This window comes from Thermobia domestica, chromosome 7, assembly GCF_964235325.1.
Source record: "Thermobia domestica chromosome 7, izTheDome1.hap1.1, whole genome shotgun sequence".
Lineage (NCBI taxonomy): Eukaryota > Metazoa > Arthropoda > Insecta > Zygentoma > Lepismatidae > Thermobia > Thermobia domestica.
The window spans coordinates 186,476,502-186,495,921 of NC_137460.1; the positions used below are offsets into that span (position 1 = coordinate 186,476,502).

A 19,420-nucleotide genomic window follows, 5' to 3' on the forward strand; every position below is an offset into this window, starting at 1 on the left:
CCTACTCATAGTAAGTTTAGTTACTGATTTTCCTTAGTTTGATTTTAAAAAATATATAATTTTCTATATATGAAATTGACATTGTCAACTGAAATATTAAGTGTATTTTGTTTTTAGGTAATTAGTGGTTTATTTTTATAGTGATCTATGAATAAAAGAAACAATTGTAAAAACATGGGCGGCGATTAGGGGGGGAAAGAGGGGGCAGTTGCCCCCCACTTTTTTCAAGTGACGCCCTAATTTATATAATTTCATTTGGAAACGTAAACAGGGTGTCCACTCAATTTGGAGAAAAGATCTCTGACTCTTTCCTGACTTTCCATGACTGAAGTTCCAGATTTCCCTGACCCCTGAATAACTTAAAAATATAGAAAAAAGGAAGAAACTCCAGCCTCCACACTCCCCATAGTTGGCCTTGTTCTCTTCCGCTTCTGTTTCTTTCTTTTTTCAATTTTCTTTCCAAAGGAATATAAATTTACACACATATACATTAGGCCGATGTTGATTAGGTCTACATATTACACAAAATGTAAAGTTACAAATGAAAGTGTGCAGTATACAGAGTACTTAAAATATGAAAAAAAAAAAAAAATACACATCATATGCTTACACATTATAATACCAATTACACAGCATTATAATATTGCCTATAGTAATAAACAGTTCATACATGATTTAACTGATTATTAAAAAAAAAAAAAAACACACACACACACATACATACTTTTGCTGGTGCAATTGTTAAATGCAACCCGTTTAGAAATTTGTTTTCATCCTTTCTCGCATAGTTTTCTTCTCATTGATCTGAATATCCTCCTTGTTGTCTCCGCAGTTTAATTTTCTTCTCTTCCTGCAGCTCCTTTAGTTGTTGCTGAATGTTCCGTTTCTCTCGTCTCCAGCATTTATTTCTCTTTTCTTTTCCAGATACACCTGATATTGCCTCATTGAACTTCTCACTGAATTTATCATACCTCTTGTAATTATTAATCCTGATGATCCATATATTCTCATCACAGAGAATCATATATGATCCGTTGAACCACCAGAGATTCTTCTTGTAAGTTGTCACAATGAGAATTTTATTGATTGTGAAACCACTTTCAAAAAATGTGTTTCCGTGAAAGAAGATAAAACGCAATTTCATAACTGACCCTAAGTCAACGAAGTTCTTCCCATTTCCGAAGACTAAGTAAAAAACTCATCAAGTTCAATACCATCTCTATCATTGGCTATGAATTCATTCGAGTGTTCTTTAAATTCTTCAGTCTGAGCTTTCATTGTGAGCTGGAGATACTATTTCTTTGCGTTCTCAGCCACTTGTCCAGATATCCTCTTGGCATCATGCAATTCTTCTAGAACAGCGTCTACTCTTTTGAGCAAATATGCCAGGATGCAGTTAGATATGTGTTTTTCCCAGAAAATTAGTTTCAACGACTATATCAGAGAACACTGCCTCCCTCACTATTATCATTGAGAAAACTACATTTTGCATCCAGTAACAGTAAAGAAGTCAACCCTATTTCATAAATTCAGTAATTGAACAATGGACCTAAATAGATTTTTCCGACTTTCCCTGACCAATTTGTCATTTCCCTGGCTTCACCTGATACATTTTTACTTCCCTGACCTTTCCCTGAGTTTTACTTATTTTCCAGAATGTGGACACCCTGGTAAAGGTTTTGTATGTATTACTGTTTCATAGGGAAAAATGCTGCCATATGATATTTGCCGTTGCGTGAGTACGTATTCGATATTGTCTTCCCGTGGAGTTAAGAAAGCTACAAGAATTGCGTTTTAATTGCAATTCAAAGCAAGCATATTTCTTTAAATATCATAGCATATGCTTGCAGTACGTACTGTATTTCATTTTCTAAGAGTAAAAACATTCATTTAATGGAATGTGTGGAATTAAAAGTATAAGTTGTTCATTAATTCCCAGTTTCAATATAACTTCTGCAAAACAAGTGTCATTATTCATTAGTATGATTAATATTATCCCTTCTATTTATTTGTTTTGCAAATTTATTAAATAATCTGATCACACAATTTTCCAGACAGAATTTTAAGATATTCATGAGCAAGAACTCAAATCTTTTCTTACACTTTCGTTGTTTAAGAGTATAAAGGGCTAGGTACCTACCTGTATTGCTCTTACGAATTTACTTAATAAAATAGAAATATGATATACGGCATTTTAAGTGAAAAAAGATAGGATCCTATTAGTTATGCAACCTTTCATCAAACATTGTTAGAAACAACCAGGAAATCTAACATTGATATACAGTTGTTAAGATCATGTCTTGTCCCCCCACTTTTAACGTCCAACCGCCGCCACTGTGTAAAAATGTCAGGGAATCTTTTCCACAAGAGCTACAAAATGCGAAACTTCCATTTGGAAATGCGGCAAAACGCGAAATTTTCAAATTCTTAGTGCGAAAAACTCGTGCCCCTAATAGATAACTCCTCTCTTGTCCGTTGCATACCTTGTAGTGCTTTTAAATATCGTGCAACATTTATTTATGGTTTCTAGTTGTGTCGTCATTTTTCTTCAGATCAATGATTTAAATCCATTCACTAACACGTGCACTCTACTTTTCATTCCTAACCTATTGTTTTTAGTCATTCTTCTCTAGAAGCTGTTGTTGAATCTTCTTATATCTTGTACATTTTCTCATTATCTTGGAATATATATAAATTCCTACCCCCTCCCCGAAAAGGAAATTTTCTTATTTTATATATAAATAAAAACCCATCCCAGTTTGAAGCTCTTAAAAGTAGCTCTAACAAGTAAGTAGCAGTATTACAACCCACCGCTCCCCTAGAAGTCGTCCTGGATCCGCTCCTGGAAGGTTGGAAACTGATTTGAGACCCCGTTCTGTACTTATTTTGAGATGTTTGATTAAAATGAGTCCCTGCACCTCTCACTATACTTGATGCTTATTTAAAGTGTGTCCCCGCGGTGACTCAGTGGTAGAGCGTTCACCTCTGGTGCTTGGGGTCCAGGGTTCAAACCCTGCTCCCGCCACGTGAACTTTGTGGTGGACAAACACCGTGTGCGTGGGTTTTCTCGGGGTTCTCCCGTTTCCTCCCACTTTCTTCATTCCACCATTTCATTCATTTCTCATAATCACCGTCTCCTTTAGCCTAACCGGCATAAGCGTGGGATGTAAAACTTAAAGATTTCATTTCATTTAAAGTGTGTCCCTCGCCTCTCACTATTCGGGATACTTATTTATAGTGAGTCTCCTCGGCTCTCACTGTCAGAACTTCATATATCCTCAATTGTTATAATTATGAATTTACTGAGAACCAGGGGTGGACTGGCCATAGTAGAGTTGTGGAGGTTTCCACAGGGACCGGTCCATTACATTTTCAAGGGGCCGGTGCCGGTAGATCTAAAAGACTTTCAATCAGTACAGTATGACCAAATCAAAAGATGTAGACTATATCTGTAAAACATTTTTAAAATGTAGGCCTATTGAACAGGCAAAATAATTAATTTCTTAATTTCCAATTCAAAAATTGATTCCTTTCCTCAGGTAATAGGCCTCCACTTACGAAATACAACAATGTTCTTTATTTTGCATAACGCTCAGGCAAGGGCTGTAATGTAAAAATTAAAAAAAGAGCAAAAATCATGTGTCTATACCGATATTTTATCTTGAGTCAGTGGAAAGAAGGTAAACGTGGGATGCAAACGATGAAACCCTTAGAACATCACACTCCAAAAAATGTGTAGGTACTTTAATTGATGGTTCTGCAAACATGCAAAGCACTTATAATGGATTTACATCATGGTTAAGGAAGGAGTCTCCAGAACAAGCACATGTGCTGTTATGCACACATCCTGAGTCTTGAGATGACAGAAACTACCAGTGCCACTCTACAATGTGCTACTCTATTTAGGTTCTTAAATGATGTTGCAGTTTTTATTATTATTATTATTATTATTATTATTATTATTATTATTATTATTATTTATTATGAGATTCTTACTCATGAATCAATGTATGGTAAAACGCAAATGAAGGGGCTGACATCGAAAATGACTGAATCTCATTGGAGAGACAAGATGGTGGGCAAAGGATAGCGCTCTGAAGACAGTTTTCGGATCAAAGGGCAACAAGGAATTATCTCCTTTTGTTACTCTGTTTGTAACATTTGACACAATCGGAAATAATCTGATGCAACCAGAAAAGCAGCATCACATAAAGAGTTCCTACTCAAATTTGAAAATATTTTGACGGCTTTTTTTTTGGTACATTTTTGACCACACATAAACTCTTTCTAAATATTTACAAACAAATGGTTTGGATATAAGGGGACTCATTGTCAATAAGGACCCCGAATAGTGAGAGGCGACAAATTCACTTTCAACAAGCACCCTGAATACTGAGAGGCTAGGGGACAAGCTTCAACTAAGCGTCCCGAACAGTGAGAGGTGCAGGGACTCATTTTAATCTATTATCCCATTAAAATAAGTGCAGACAGGGGTCTCAAATCAGTTGGCAACCTCCTCAGAAACTCCTCAGAAACCTCTGCCAACTATGATTGTTCCTGGCTAACTGCAAAGCATTTCAAACCAGAAGACTTTTTGTAATTGTAATCACCATATTGGATCCACTTTTTTGAATTTTGTAAGTTTCACGTCAGATTCTGAATCAGCTGTCCTAACCCCCTGGCAGTATGGTTTCCTCTACATTAAATGATCGTTTTCTGTTTATGTTTGGAGACCACCCCTAACGTCCAAAGGGTGGTTTCTACTCTTAACCCTTTAAAATTTTTTAAGGTAATTTTTAGGCTTTCAGTCAAGCAGCTACAGTACCAACATTATTGACGATAGGATCATGGTTCGTACCTCGTTTTTTTTGTAATGAAGCAGAGTTTCCAACTGCATCAGTAAAATTTCCCTATTACGTACAAAATGCGAGAAATTTCCGCTTAAAGTGGGAAAAGGGATTTTTTTTGGGGGGAAAACCTCTTTTATCGCGAATTTCTCCGGTCAGGTATATGACACGCACATGCGAATGGTACCAAAAAAACTTTGCTTCATTGTGAAAATAATGAGGAGCTAAGAATGTATGGGGAAAAATAGTCTCAACGCTATAGCCGATTTACCAATTTTCCCTCGATAATATATTTTCAGTCAATTTCTATCCAATCCACTTCAGCATAAAGACTAATCATTGTAGGAACATGAATCGCACCTCGTCTTGTTTGGCATGAATCGACCTTTCGAACGGTATAACTTGCATATCCCTATCGTGCACCTGAGGAGAGAAGATTCCCCAAAAGGGATTTTTTGTAAAAATCCCTTTTTTCTAATTTTGGGTTCCTCTGTGCGCCCCGGGTGGTGACGCTCAGCGCCCAAAATATTTCGAAATATACTACATTGTGATTGTAATAACTGTACGAAATGCAAATCTCATATCTTGAAAACTAAGGGCGAGAAAAAATATTGACCCATGTCTCAACAATACGCATGTTCCCCTATAGCATGAAAAAAACGCCGAATTCTAGATAAAAATTTCCTGACACATCCCTAATTGTCGTACGAACACGAATTATACCTTGTTTTCTTTGGCATGAATCGGCCTTTCGAACGGTATAACTTGCATATCCGTATCGTGCACCTGAGGGGAGAAAATGCCCCCAAAGGGAATTTTTTGTAAAAGGAATTCGAAAGGCCAATTCATACCGAAGAGAACGAGGTACGATTCATGATTTTAGGATAAATAGTGATGATATTGTAGATACTTTACTAAACTAATTGACTAAAAATGTGTCAATAAAGCAAGAATTCAAACATTGGAAAATTTCCTGGCACAAAGAGTAGGTTTCCAAATAAGAGTAGGTTTCCAACAGTACCACTTCTAATATGTCTATATGTCCCTGAGGGGAGAAATTTAGAAAAAAGGGAAACTTTATCCTAAAAAATAAGTTTTTTCGATTTGGGCAGGATTTTCCCGGTTCTGGTACATAATAGGAAAATTTGAGTGCTGCATTTATAAACTCTGCTTTATAACGAAACCAACGAGGTACAAACTATGTTTCTAAGATTAATAGGGATGCGACACTAATTTTTTAAATAAAGCTCTAAAATTTACCCTTTTTTAAAAGCCGCCTTCGTTGTTTTTGACGTCACTGCCCCCAGGTATCACACACATGACTGCAAAATGCCCATAAAACATGTTCTTTGATGCTTCCATACTTGAATAAACGCAAAAAAAAAAAAAAAAAAAAAAACCGGTGTAAAATCTTTACTAGAGATTTATAAAGCAAATTCCGAAGGTCGACCCTATGGCCTGTATACAGGCCAAAAAATTTAGAAGGGTTAAACTCTCACCATTGCCGAAATAAATAAACAAAACGTGTCGATTATTTTTTGATGTTCTAAAAGTATGCAAAGTCATTGAAATCAGTGAGTTACACTTTAGTAAATATCCTTGTAAGATAAAATTATTTTGAAATGAATAAAAGGTACAGTCCGCAGCATAAAACCTGCAACATGAGCATGTAAGTTTATTGTGAAACTACAAAGTCTTGTGCTCCAATATAAATGTGCAGGGGAGGACGCCGAGGTTTCTCCTGACGTGATTCGTGCCACTTAGACGTTGTGTTGATTCCATGCGCTGTTAGGTGTAGTTTCACAATAAACTTACATTGTCATGTTGCAGGTTTTTTGCTGCGGACTGTACGTCATATTCTGCGGTGACCAGATACAGAAAATAATAATAATGATAAAAAGAAGGGTATAATTTGATTGTCCACCTATGTCGTTACGTCATTCACACCAGTGAAAAAGTTTCTATCCGTTCAAAAGAATAACTTTTTATTTATTTAAGCTTATGCTAATTTTTAATTTTTACGTTAGCTTTTAACATTTAACAGAAACTAGAATTGGGGCATCGATTGTCTCTTGAATTCAATTTCTTTTGATGACCGAATTTCTTGCAGAAGAGTTGATCTTTCCTTCAAAATACTGTTGAGGTTTATATAAGAAATTGCTAATATATTATGTAACTTACAGCAGGAAACAAACCATTTCTTTTAAAGGACATTTTCCTTCCCGTTTGCATTTTGGTCGGGACACGGGGCGATTTTCTGAAAAAGGAACAACCCATTAAAAACGGAACGTCTGGTCTTCTATAGAAAGGGATCGAAACACTGTCCAAGATTTCAGTTGCAGTACTGATGTAAAGACAAAAATCATTATATGCATCAATAGGAAGTTTTAATATCTGGAACAATAAATTAAGTAACTGTTTTGATGTTATACGAAGGGCAACCCAAAATATTAGAGAATTATTTTTTACCGGGCAAACCAATAGCAGTACGACATTCCGCTGCTAGATGTCTCGAGGCCATGTATTAGCTACTGCACCACAAGTTCCGTCTCTGTGGCGCATTCAGTTGTGAGTTGTAGTTGTGTATGCCCAGGACTGTTTCAGTGCTTCTGCGATTTTTCAAATGGCTGAGGTTAAGGAGTAACGGATTTGCATGAAGTTTTGTGTCAAGTTGAAGAAAACTGCAGCTGAAACCCACCCATACTGAAAGAGGCATTTGGTGAGAGTGCATTGAGTCAAACAAGAACATTTGAGTGGTTCAAGCGTTTCAAAGAAGGCCGTGAATTTGTGGAAGATAACAAGCATTCTTGTCGACCGTCAACATGCACAACACCGGAAGTGATCATGAAAGTGCGTGATGTGATTCACGAAGACAGAAGGCAGACAATTCGTAACAGATTAAGATGTGCACTGAACTGCAACAAAGAGTTCGAGAGTGTCCAAACTTCTTATCCAGAGTCATTACAGGTAATGAATCTTGAGTCTATTGTTATGATTTGGAAACGAAGCAGCAATCATCACAATGGAAGACGCCATCATCTCGAAGGCCGGAAAAAGCTCGACAGGTTCGCAGCATCAAGTCGATGTTAATAATTTTTTTACCCTCGACACTCGAGGAATTGTTCATAAGGGAGTTTGTTCCACCTGGTCAGAAGGTCAACGGGAAGTTTTACTACGAGCTTATGCAGAGACTGAGGAAAGATATTCGGCGCAAACGGCCAGAGCTGTGGCAAACGAAACACTAGTTGCTGCACAATGACAACGCGCCCGCGCCACCTCACTCGTTGTAAGGGAATTCCTGGCCAAAATAACATGGCAACGGTCCCTAGTCCCCTGACCTAGCCCCGTGCGATTTCTATCTGTTCCCGAAGATGAAACTCACGTTGAAAGGACGACGTTTTGATTTCATTGATGATTTGTTTGTTTTGAGTTTAACGTCCCATTCCAAGTGGAATCGGAACGGATGCTGAATACCCTTGACCCTGTGGACTTCCAGGAGTGTTTCCAAAAGTGGAAACAACGCTGGAATCGTCGCATACATGCCGGAGGGGACTACATTGAAGGTGATGGAGGACATTATAACGTAAGGGTAGTTTTCTGATTTTTACAATGATTTTCTCGGATATTTTGGGTAGCACCTCGTATAAACTGAATTTTAAGTTTTTATTTATTTCTAAAGAACACTTGTTGAAGCTTCGTCTTCTAAGTTGGTTAGCCCTTTTAATGATTTATTTTACGCGGAGTATATCTACGCCAACTTACTTAAAACAACAACATAACAAGAAAAATATAAAATTCAAATAGCTACATAATAATATAAAATAAAATGTGCGTGCATTTTAATAGTAATATACAACAAAATTCCTTTTATTTCAATTATTACATTTTTTGTAATAATGAACATTCATAATTGTGATCGATTCTTTAAATACACAATTTGTAGGTATGTCATAGTATTTGGTATTATCTTGCTGGCTTAAAGCTACCACATCGGACAAGGTAGTTGTCTGTATGAAAGGCAGAACCCACGATTTGCATTGTCTGGTGGAGTGTTTGTATTATTTTCATTTGCATTTGTAACAACTGTTAAAACAAATGGCTTCGAAGATGCTGTAATAGAACAGAAAAAACACGTGATATTATTTGAAGAATACTTAAAATAGTTATAATTCAAAATTGTAATTTATGTTTTACACTGTTTGCTTTCTTTCATATTAATGGGTACAAACATTCTGCAATTAAAATTTAACCGTAGTGTACTAACATATTTTAATACTCTATAGACACTAACACGGGTGAATTTTCACCCATTTCGATGCATATCTTTGAAAAAAAGCTAAAATTTTCAATATGTGACGAATCTGTAAGATAATATAGTTCTTACGACATATTTTTATCGTAGAAAGTAAATTTTGCATTAAATGTTTCATTGACAAAAGAAGATTTTTTCTTTTGATGCATTCCAATGTCATTCTTTTGAAAAAAAAGTTCCAAATAAAAACTTTAATCCAAAATTGCATACAATACTATTGAAAACATAATAAAGATACTATATAGAAGTTTTTAACTTAATAAGTGTGCAATAATATATAAAAATCACATGTGAGATGTGAGAGATCGTGAAAAGTAAATTTTGCATGTTTTCCTTGCAAAATGAGATTTTTTGATGTGGTCCAATGTCTTTTTTTATTTTTTAAAAACTTCTAAATAAATATTTAAATACAAAATTGCATACCATACCGCTATAGAAAAAATAATAAAGACACTATATAAATTTTTAAAAAGTTTTAATACTGTATCACGGGTGAATTTTCACCCATGTTGGTACTCTACAGTTAAAACTACAGGACCGTAATTAGTGAAGGACATACCAAACAACGTGTTCAATAGCTGAGGCGAAAGAACGTTGTAATAAATTAATAGGCAAAACGTACGGGATCATAATTTCTTGTTATAAACTTCAAAGTGTTACAAAAATTTCTCCATTCATATCTTACAACTAGGTGAATATGTTATTATTATTATTACTGTTGATGCTAAATGCAGTCAGACGGTAGACTGTCTGCTGCATATATACTGTTGTGTGAGTGGATCACAGCATATGATAAAATTACTCTTGATTGGAGTGCTTTATAATGTCTGATGTATACATTACTTAAAACAAGAAGCTAATAGAATAAAATTTGAACTTATTGTAAACTGCTAATCTTAGCCTGCTGAAAATTTTAACGCTGGAGGCTTTGTTAAGAGAGAGAAGTTCATCTCCGAGGAAAAATACTACGTTCATATTAATAAGTGGCAAGTGCTCTTTTTCATGTAGAAACAGAAAAAAAAAACATTCTAGCCACCATACTTACACACGTAGTCTAATAACGTGTACTTTTTTCCAACATCAACCCCGCATACGGTGGGTGGTATAGGGTTTATCTACATATGCATAAAGAATTAATTATAACTTATAATTATCAATACTCAATTATAAGTTAAATGAAACTCAATGGGCACAACCAAGCTTACCCATTCGTTTAGGAGGTTTAGGGGTACGAAAGTTTCAGATTTGAGTCTCCCTGCATTCTTGTCTTCTTCTTATGGGGTGTTGTCGCTCGTCTCCAAAGTTCTTAATATTCCAGTTGACGAAGTGAAGATTCCTCATCTGACAGAGGCATTAGAGATATAGAGAGGCATTTACAACACAATTCCGGTTGTAAAGGAGTCGCAAAGAAAATGGGATAAAATTGTAATCAACGAGATAGCTGAAAACGAGGTAGTTTTGCAAAATGATATTGATTCAGCTCGCCTCAAAGCACTACGTCAAAAAAAGAGTCCGGAGCATGGTTGCAAGCCACACCCTCAAAAAACATCGGAACATTTTTAGAAACAAATATTTTTCAAATATGTGTAGCTTTACGCCTAGGACTTGGTATTTGCCATGAATTCATATGTGCGTGTCAAAGTCGGATGGATGAGAAAGGCTTACACGCATTAAGTTGCATCAAAAGTGGAGGGAGAATTTCACGTCACAGTGAATTAAATCAAATAATAAAATGAACCCTCATCAGTATAGACTGTCCTAACATTTTGGAGCCACCAGGAATGTATCGGAATGATAATAAGCGGCCAGATGAAATTACTTTGACACCTTGGAAAAGGGGCCAATGTCTAGATGTAACATGTGTAGATACTTTTGCCCCATCTTACTTAACGTCAACTAGTGAAGAAGCGGGAAGTGCAGCAGAGACAGCGTGTATGCGGAAACATTCTAAATATTCAAAACTTAAGGAAGATCACATTTTCATTGCGTTTGCCAGGGAAACAATGGGTGTTTTTTTTTTTTTTTTAGCAAAGAAGCCAGAATGTTTTTAAAGGAATTAGGATCAAATTTAATTAACAAATCAGCAGATCCTAGAAGTGGTTATTTTGTGACACAAAGAATAAGCCTAGCCATACAAAGAGGCAATGCCATTAGCATATTAAACTCCTTCCCATCTTCACCCAAGCTGGATGAAATTTTTTATCTAAAATAAATATAAACATTTTTCGAATGTTAACAATTACTACTTGAAAGACAGATACAGTTCAAAATGATATTTTTGTTCATTAGTGTGCGATTGGGATTATGGCAAAATCTAAGTATAGAATACACTACAAGTAATAAAATGAGAACACATGAAAAATATATATATATAACTTTCATCATAGCACAACCTATTTTAGAACAATTTATTACATTAATCTGTATTAGTGAGATACAAAATTATCTTACAGTATAATTGTAAATTCATAATTATGCATATGTCATTTACAGTATTTGGTAATTGGAGTTGTGAGATAATGTTGGGATGGCAAACGATGAAAAGTTGAGACTTAACAGGATATTTTCTGAATCGATACCGTAATGTCCTCTTATTATGCAATCCAAAAACAAATACGATATACATGATAGTATCAACACCCCAATATGATAGTGTCTGAACTTAAAATAATTAAAGAAAGAAAGAAAAATGTATGTATTTCATGTGACAATCTAATAAACCGACATTTCATATGAAACTTTTTTTTTAACTGCAAAATTGCAAAACTGAAAGGAATAATGTATATTTGCTTTGCTAAGGTCTCAATATAAAATACAGTTTTCTTATATATAGAATACAGTTTTCCTCTATGAAAATCAGTATTAAAACCAGAAACACTAGTAAATTCAACCTCTTCTGGTTTCGATAGAGTTTGGCGTATTGTAATGATATATACACTCTTGACACGCTGTATCGAATGTAAAAGAACAAAAAAGTTTTTATGGTGAAAATGTTGAAACCGTCAATAGCTAACTTAAAGTACTTCTGGTTTGAAAGAAGGTTAAAGGAAAATATTGAACTTATACTTGAAAAACTAAATCGATTGAAAAAAAAAAAAGACCTCTCGATATCTTTTATAGTTTTTGCCATATGGAAAGTAGTACTGAAATCGGACGTATTAGTAAATTTCAACCATTTCCAGTTTTGGTAAAGTACTGCGGGTTGTGATGATACCTTGAGACCTTGAATCGATTACAAAAACTGTTTGACGCTATCTACTACCATTTTCTTCTATGGCTATAAATGTTAAAACCGCAAAATAGCTAACTTAAATACTTCTAGTTTGAATAGACGGTAGTGGAGGAGATAGAACCTATTCCTGGGAAGCTAAATCGATTGCGAGAAACCGCATCTGGATATCTCTTACCGTTTTTGGATTATGCAAATTGTTAACATGGAGATCCAATAGACCCTCTTATGTTATTCAGTTTTGCGAAGCGCTTAGAATGAACTAAAACCTATTTATTTAATATAAAAGGTACACAGAAAAATTCGTATTACGTTGAAGAATACTGTGTAGAAGAAATAAAATAATCGAAATTCTTTTAGTTGAGACGTTTCGCGCACATCGGAGTTGTAACATAAGAACACTAGAGATGTTATAATGGCAACATACATGTTCGGTAACAACATAATAGAGTCAATGACACTAAAACATAATACTTTTATGGCACGTGCACCGTTTACCATTTGTATCCAGAAAGAATGAACATAAATCAAGAAATTAACATTCCTCAAAACGACGTTGAATTTCCGTTGATTATATGGAAAATATTCAGAAACCTTACCCTTTTTCTCATGATTCATGGCTATTCAGACATTGCTCACACATTGTAGAAAATGCTTCAAACATATATTTTTTCCATAGAGATGACAGTGGATCGAACTTTGACATATTTGTTTCTAGAACATGTGATACATAATCTCTTAGCAGGTGGCTCTACTCTTGTTCCTGCTAATCAGTAATATGCTTGAGATCCAGGTTAGAAATTGTTCAAATTTCCATCAGTTTTTGCGTCTAAAACATCATCTACGAACTCCCTTAGAACTTCTTCATGCATATCTCGAACTTTACGATCCCAGCCAACAAGATGTACACACCACAATGTTTGGAATGAAGAACGACTAATTATTTTATTTGCATATGTGGTTCAATTTTATAACAAATACATTATCGTAGGGATTTGTGTGCACTACAACCACTAAATAACTGTGAAACAATAAGCGATCTGTAAAAACTAACAAAGGTGCATTTAATTATAAAAAACGGAAGAGAGGATAACTATCCAGGATCAGTGTTACGAACTTTTTTTAAATACAAAAATATCTAAAAATATAAAAACTTGGAATCTGCTGGACCCCACATTAATATTTAAAGATTAAGAAGAAAAATTGTCTGTTCTAAATGTATGTGTGTGCTTCCTAATTCTAGGTTAAATTACTATTTCACTCATATCCGCACCACCAATCTAAATAATAACACTCAAAATAAAGTAATTATTTCTCCAGATTCTAGCAATATAAGTACTCCAAATTCTGAAATATTGCCTTTAGAAATTATACCTGAATTTTATAATTCTTATCAGTATATTCTGATCCAGAAATGTTCATGGATACTATGGAAAACAATATACATAGTATTAGGTGAATTTATGGAAAATAGTGTAACTGGCATTTATTTAATCTGTTAAAAATTACAGCATGCCTAGAAGAAGGTAAATAATCGATCAATTCAAGTCATAATTGCTTATGAATTATTGTCAGCATTATACATTGCCTTCAATCCGAGATAAAAGAGTGTAGAGAATTTGGTAAAATTAAAAGAGAAAGTCAAAAGTAAAACTGATTAATTAACATTTTAAAATTATTGAAATTAGAGTTCATATTTATCGATTACAGATTTTATGGAAATGATGTTGTTTGACCTTGATATAACTGCAATTAATAGTGAATTTATGAAGTAAAACTCTTTTGTTAATAATTTAGATCATAATACTTAAATTTGCCTCATTATTCCAAAAACACGAAGGTAATGACAAACATGTAGTTGAGTTTATTTTGAGTTTAACGTCCCTTTCAGCAGCGAGGCTATATGAGATGGAACCTACTGATTAACGTGGATGGAATCCGAACCACATGAGCTCACGCCGGAAATCGAACCCAGGTCTCCCACGCCAAAGGCGCGTACACTAACCGTGACAAACATGTGATTAGTAATGTTATTTATTGGTAAGAGTAAAAAGAACAACAACTCATTAGTGCATCATGTATACACTAATGGTATACACTATAGGTAATATTGTAGAAATTATATTTGTAGAGTAAGAACAAAAGATGAAGTTTTCTTAATAGTATGAAGAAAATAGAAATCTTTAATATACTTTCGGAGTGTTATTGTGAATTGTGAATGTGTGTAATTTGAATTCTAAAGCTGACTTAAACCCTAGAGGATTAACCTTTTAGTGACGCGGGGGTTTAAATCGCCGCGTGACAGTATGGACGGAAAGGTATTTAAATTTTGTACCCTTACGTCACATTCCCAAAACATCATTGTAAAGATGAAGGAACTTCGACGTGAATATGTTAAATAAGTTAGAAATTATGCCATTTCAAACATTGCACTGCAAAAGTCATTACTAAGTAGGGTGCGAAAACATGGGGGGATGGGAAGCATCCCCCTATTTAATATTTTTGAAAAAAAATCTCTCCCACTAAAAACTTACTGGGTGAATTACGCGACACCATCGTCAGAAATTGGCAAATTAAGTGCAATCATTTATATATAATACACATACTTCACATGTAAGTTATGGGTGAACCAATAGTGAACGGTATCCGCAATCTTACATAGTGTAATACTTATGGATGTTCAAATACTCGAACACTCTAACTCTCGTCGAAACATTCCAGTGCGAAAATTCTTTTTTATTATTTCTGTCTCCCCTATGGCGACTATTATGATAAGAACTCTGATGTCGGAATCATATGAAGAAGGGAGGTCACTACCATGTAGTGAATTTGGCACTGAAGTGTTAAGTTCTCTTTACAATGAACATAACACTATAATTTAGAAATTGAGGAGTTTGATGTAATGTTGTTTGTTTGTTTGAGGAGTTTACTCCCTTTTTGCATCAAACTCATTTGTGGCTTTTGCCATGCTTGTTTAGCCTCCTGGTAACATTTCAATTCAATATCGGAATAAAATTCTGCATATTACATTGTTTTATGAGAAAAAAAAACTACTTAAATTTTCAACATCGTTTTTGCCCAACTGCATGTTTCAAACGTACGCCCTTATTGCATCAAACTCCTTAATTGTTATTATCGTCTGGCATGATCAAACAATTTAAGGCATTAGGTTGGTGATTATGTCGTGGGCTAGAATCCCACTTAGAGCATGGATTTTATATATTGTCCTTTTATCATTAATTTCATTGTTAGAGTCGGGGGCGAAGCAGATAGTAAGACGAAGTTACGAATGCTAAGGAAAGTTAGAACTGACAACACATTGTTTGCGTTTTTTAATCGACTCACTGATTAAAGCTAGCTATTAATTCATGAGAGTAATCGAGTTGTTCCTGGATTTCAGTAAATATAGCGGGCAGAAGACGTCCATCTTTGTGGCTAGATAAGTGGACACATATCACTGTCAATGGCTCTTATAACTTCGGAGTCGTCGTATACGCGGAGCGGTCACCACGTAACGGAGATCCCCACAAAGAGATGGGGAACCCAAAATGAAAAAATGGTACGAGAGACGAAAAAGGGCAACACAACGCATGGTGAGACCCACAAATAGTGATGTGCAAATAGGAGTCCCAACAGAGAGGCAATGTTGCTCTCTAGAATTTGTGTACCGGATGCAGTGCAAAATCATTCTGACAGAGAAAGATTAATTCGTCATATACCTAGAAACGAGGTTCACGAATTATACAAACTGCACATCCGTGAAGACATGATGCTGAATCCATCGACATAAATCTTCGCGTGCCACATAATAATTTGTCAGAAGATCTTTCATACTTCGATGTGGTATGGGTACGTTTTGCTTTTATGAAGGACACATGACAAACTTTACAAGACCGGCCTACAAGCATGAAGCTCAGAATAGAATGCCTTTAAACATCTCGTTGGAGCTTCCTGGACTGCAGGTGTTATTACACATGGTCGTTCTCGATTCAGAGAGGCGCCACCTCCAATGCTTCCATCTATTTAGGCAACGACACATAGCTTTGTTGTATTGCTTGTTAAGCTATTTAAATATGTGTCTCCGGAGGTACGTGTTTTCCGTGTGTGGTTGGCAGCATTGGCTACACGTTCGTTGTGCCTTGAGAGTTTCGAATTACTCCTGTGGCGTTTACTGGTGTTCAGCGTTGTCCCGGTAACATGATTGATCCTTCTTTCTGTATTAGAATGATTGCGGATTTGATGGGGGGTAACTCTTTGCACAGCTCTTACCAAACTTGTGTCACTTTTTCTCTCTTTTTTTGTACTTGTAGTCCAGGAACTTTAGTCAAAAAATGGGTGTTTCTTCGGAAAAATTAGAAGCCAAGGTTTTTCTTCACAAAAACGTTCATTAGGTCATTCTAAATGACATATCAAAAGTCCCCGACTTTCTGCTGTACGCTTCCCCTTTTTTCGGGGGGTGGAATTGGGGGAGGAAAACGCAATTTAAGATACAATCAAATTCAGCTTATTTACATGTTGACCTAAATATTCCGAATAAAAAACCAAAATTTACCGGGAACGCTTAGCACATTCGCTCGTAAATGTTTCACAGGAAATCTTAAAGAATATCTGGTCGGGTTTCGGAAATATGACGTCATCAAAATGGCCGACACCAGAATTTGTAGTGATTTGTGGGAATGGTTATAACTTTCCGCAGAATAGTGCTAAAACCGTCGTTTTTGTTTCAGATTGAAGATAATTAATTACCAAATGTACGGAATGAAACGTGCTGTCTGTATCGTTAATTTCTTTCGAGATACAATAACAATAAAACTAGTTTTTGAGTATCTGGTTTTAAGTGTAAATGCAAATAACTCAGTAATCATAAAATATTTCAAAATATGTCTTCAAACAATAGTTGTAGAGCATTATCAAGCCTTTCCAACGGTACCTGTACCTGCATTTTTTTGTAACTAAAACCAACTAAAAGAGAGAGGTCCAACTGCACAATTATGGGACCAATATTTAGACATTGTGTTAATCCTCAAAGAGTTTATTAGGGCAGAGAGGATGGGTGACTGGAAGGCATATTTGTCTGCAGTGAAGAGGACTATTCCGTATTTCCACGACGCAGGGCATTTTTTGTACACTAAAAGTGTCAACAACTTGTTTGACAAAGATATGGTAAAGTTGGAGAACTTCATGGATGGAGACATCTATAGAAAATTTACTGCAGACCTTATCACCGTTAAGCGATCAGAGAAATTTTTTAGTGGAATTCCAACAGATATGGCAATAGAACAGTCACTCACGAAGTCTTCAAAGATACGAAGAGGCTTTGTGCATGGAAGAAGTACAAAAGAGAATGTTTTAACTAAGTTTGTTGTTGGTTTGTTAAGTGGAGCAACATTTCTGAAGGACTAGAAAACTTTTGTGGGATTTCGTTTGCAAGTGAAGAACAGCATGTACATGCACGAGAATCTCGAATCAAACGGGACCAAGATGATGTTAGGAAAGTATCAGAGTGGTTCAGTGCCCACAACTCTTTCCCAAATCTACAAGTGATCATGTCTATAGCAACAGGGGTTACAGGTAATGTGGAGAAGGAACTGCTACGATGCACTGAACATTGGAGCAACCATGATGGAAAGAAAAGTTGGTGACAATTTTCATGACAAAGTATTCTCGTACTGATAGGGTTCTTTCTCTTTAAACAGTGAACAGTCACCTTACGGTACATGATGTTACTGTGCCTGTTGATCCACTGCTGCTGTTTCAACGATTCAGCGTAATCAAAAGATCAGATGATGACCTTCGAGCATGTTTAAATTTCGAACTGGCTCCTTACCCAATGGCTCTTTTTGATGCAACTGGAATGAGAAAAACGAAGAAATCATCCTTATTCAACATCTTCAACCCGACTAATGTTCATTCTGATCTCGGAAACGCAAACTACGTCGTTGATGGAGGGTTCCTTTTTCATCGAGTGGTGTGGCGTCAAAACGAATCTTTCATGGATATTTGTGGCATATGTGGAAAAATACTTTGGTAAAAACACTGTCATCGTATTCGATGGATATGGCAATCCTCAGAAAAATGTAAAAGGCATGGAGCAACTTCGACGGTGCTCGAAAGCAGCATCAACAACAATTAAATTTGATGGAAACATGGTTGCGACTACGAGCCAAGAAAACCTTCTCGCCAATGCAAACAACAAAAGTAGATTGATTGGTTTGCTCACTGATAAATTCATGGCTGCCAATATTGATGTCAAACAAGCAGAGAATGAAGTTGATGTCCTCATTCTAGAAGCCGCACTCACGATGTCAAAAATTAATTCTAATTCTACAGTTATTGTTGGTGAGGATATTGATTTGTTAGTAAACATGACAGCTCGAACTCCGCCGAATTTAGATTTTTTTTTTCTTGAAGCCTGGAAAAGGAAAGACAGAGCCGAAGATTTACTCATCAAGGAGTTTAGAAGGTGTATGCAAAAATCACATTTTATTTCTACATGCTTTTTCAGGCTGTGATGGAACATCTGCCATTTTTCAGAAGGGGAAATCAGCTTGTTTGAAATTATTACAAAAACGTCAAGATTTAAAACATGTAGAAATTTTTAACCGAAGTAATGTTTCCCATGCAGAAATAACTGAAAATGGCATACAGTTTTTTTTTTTGGGGGGGGGGTTATACGGTGCATCTGCAAATTACACTTCACTAAATGATTACCGTTATCATTATTTCACCAAATCAGTCAAGAGAAATGAGTCTGTCGATTTAAAAACCCTACCACCGACTTCAGCTGCAGCACAACATTTGTTTCGGGTTTATTACCACGTACAAACATGGCTCGGAAATCAACTAAATCCTGAGGAGTGGGGTTGGGTTATGAAAGACAATTTGTTAGTACCAATTCGATCAAGGCAGCCACCTGCTCCACCGTCCCTTTTAAAAATGATTTTCTGTTCATGTTTTAAAGAATGCGGCAATGTGTGTGGATGTCGAAAGCTGGGTCTGTTCTGCTCTCTTGCTTATGCAAATTGTCACGGA

The 19,420-nt window shown here is 35.7% G+C and overlaps 1 protein-coding gene across 1 annotated transcript in view; it reads right to left on the bottom strand.

Annotated features, from left to right (window-relative positions):
* Positions 1 to 8,707: 8,707 nt before the first annotated feature.
* LOC145690617 (uncharacterized) overlaps positions 8,708 to 19,420 on the bottom strand; it is a 254,426-nt gene continuing 243,713 nt past the window's right edge. The window contains exon 10 of the mRNA XM_081765680.1: positions 8,708 to 8,957. Coding sequence (XP_081621806.1) covers positions 8,830 to 8,957 — 128 coding nt within the window. The 3' untranslated portion in view covers positions 8,708 to 8,829. The remainder of the gene's footprint in view (positions 8,958 to 19,420) is intronic.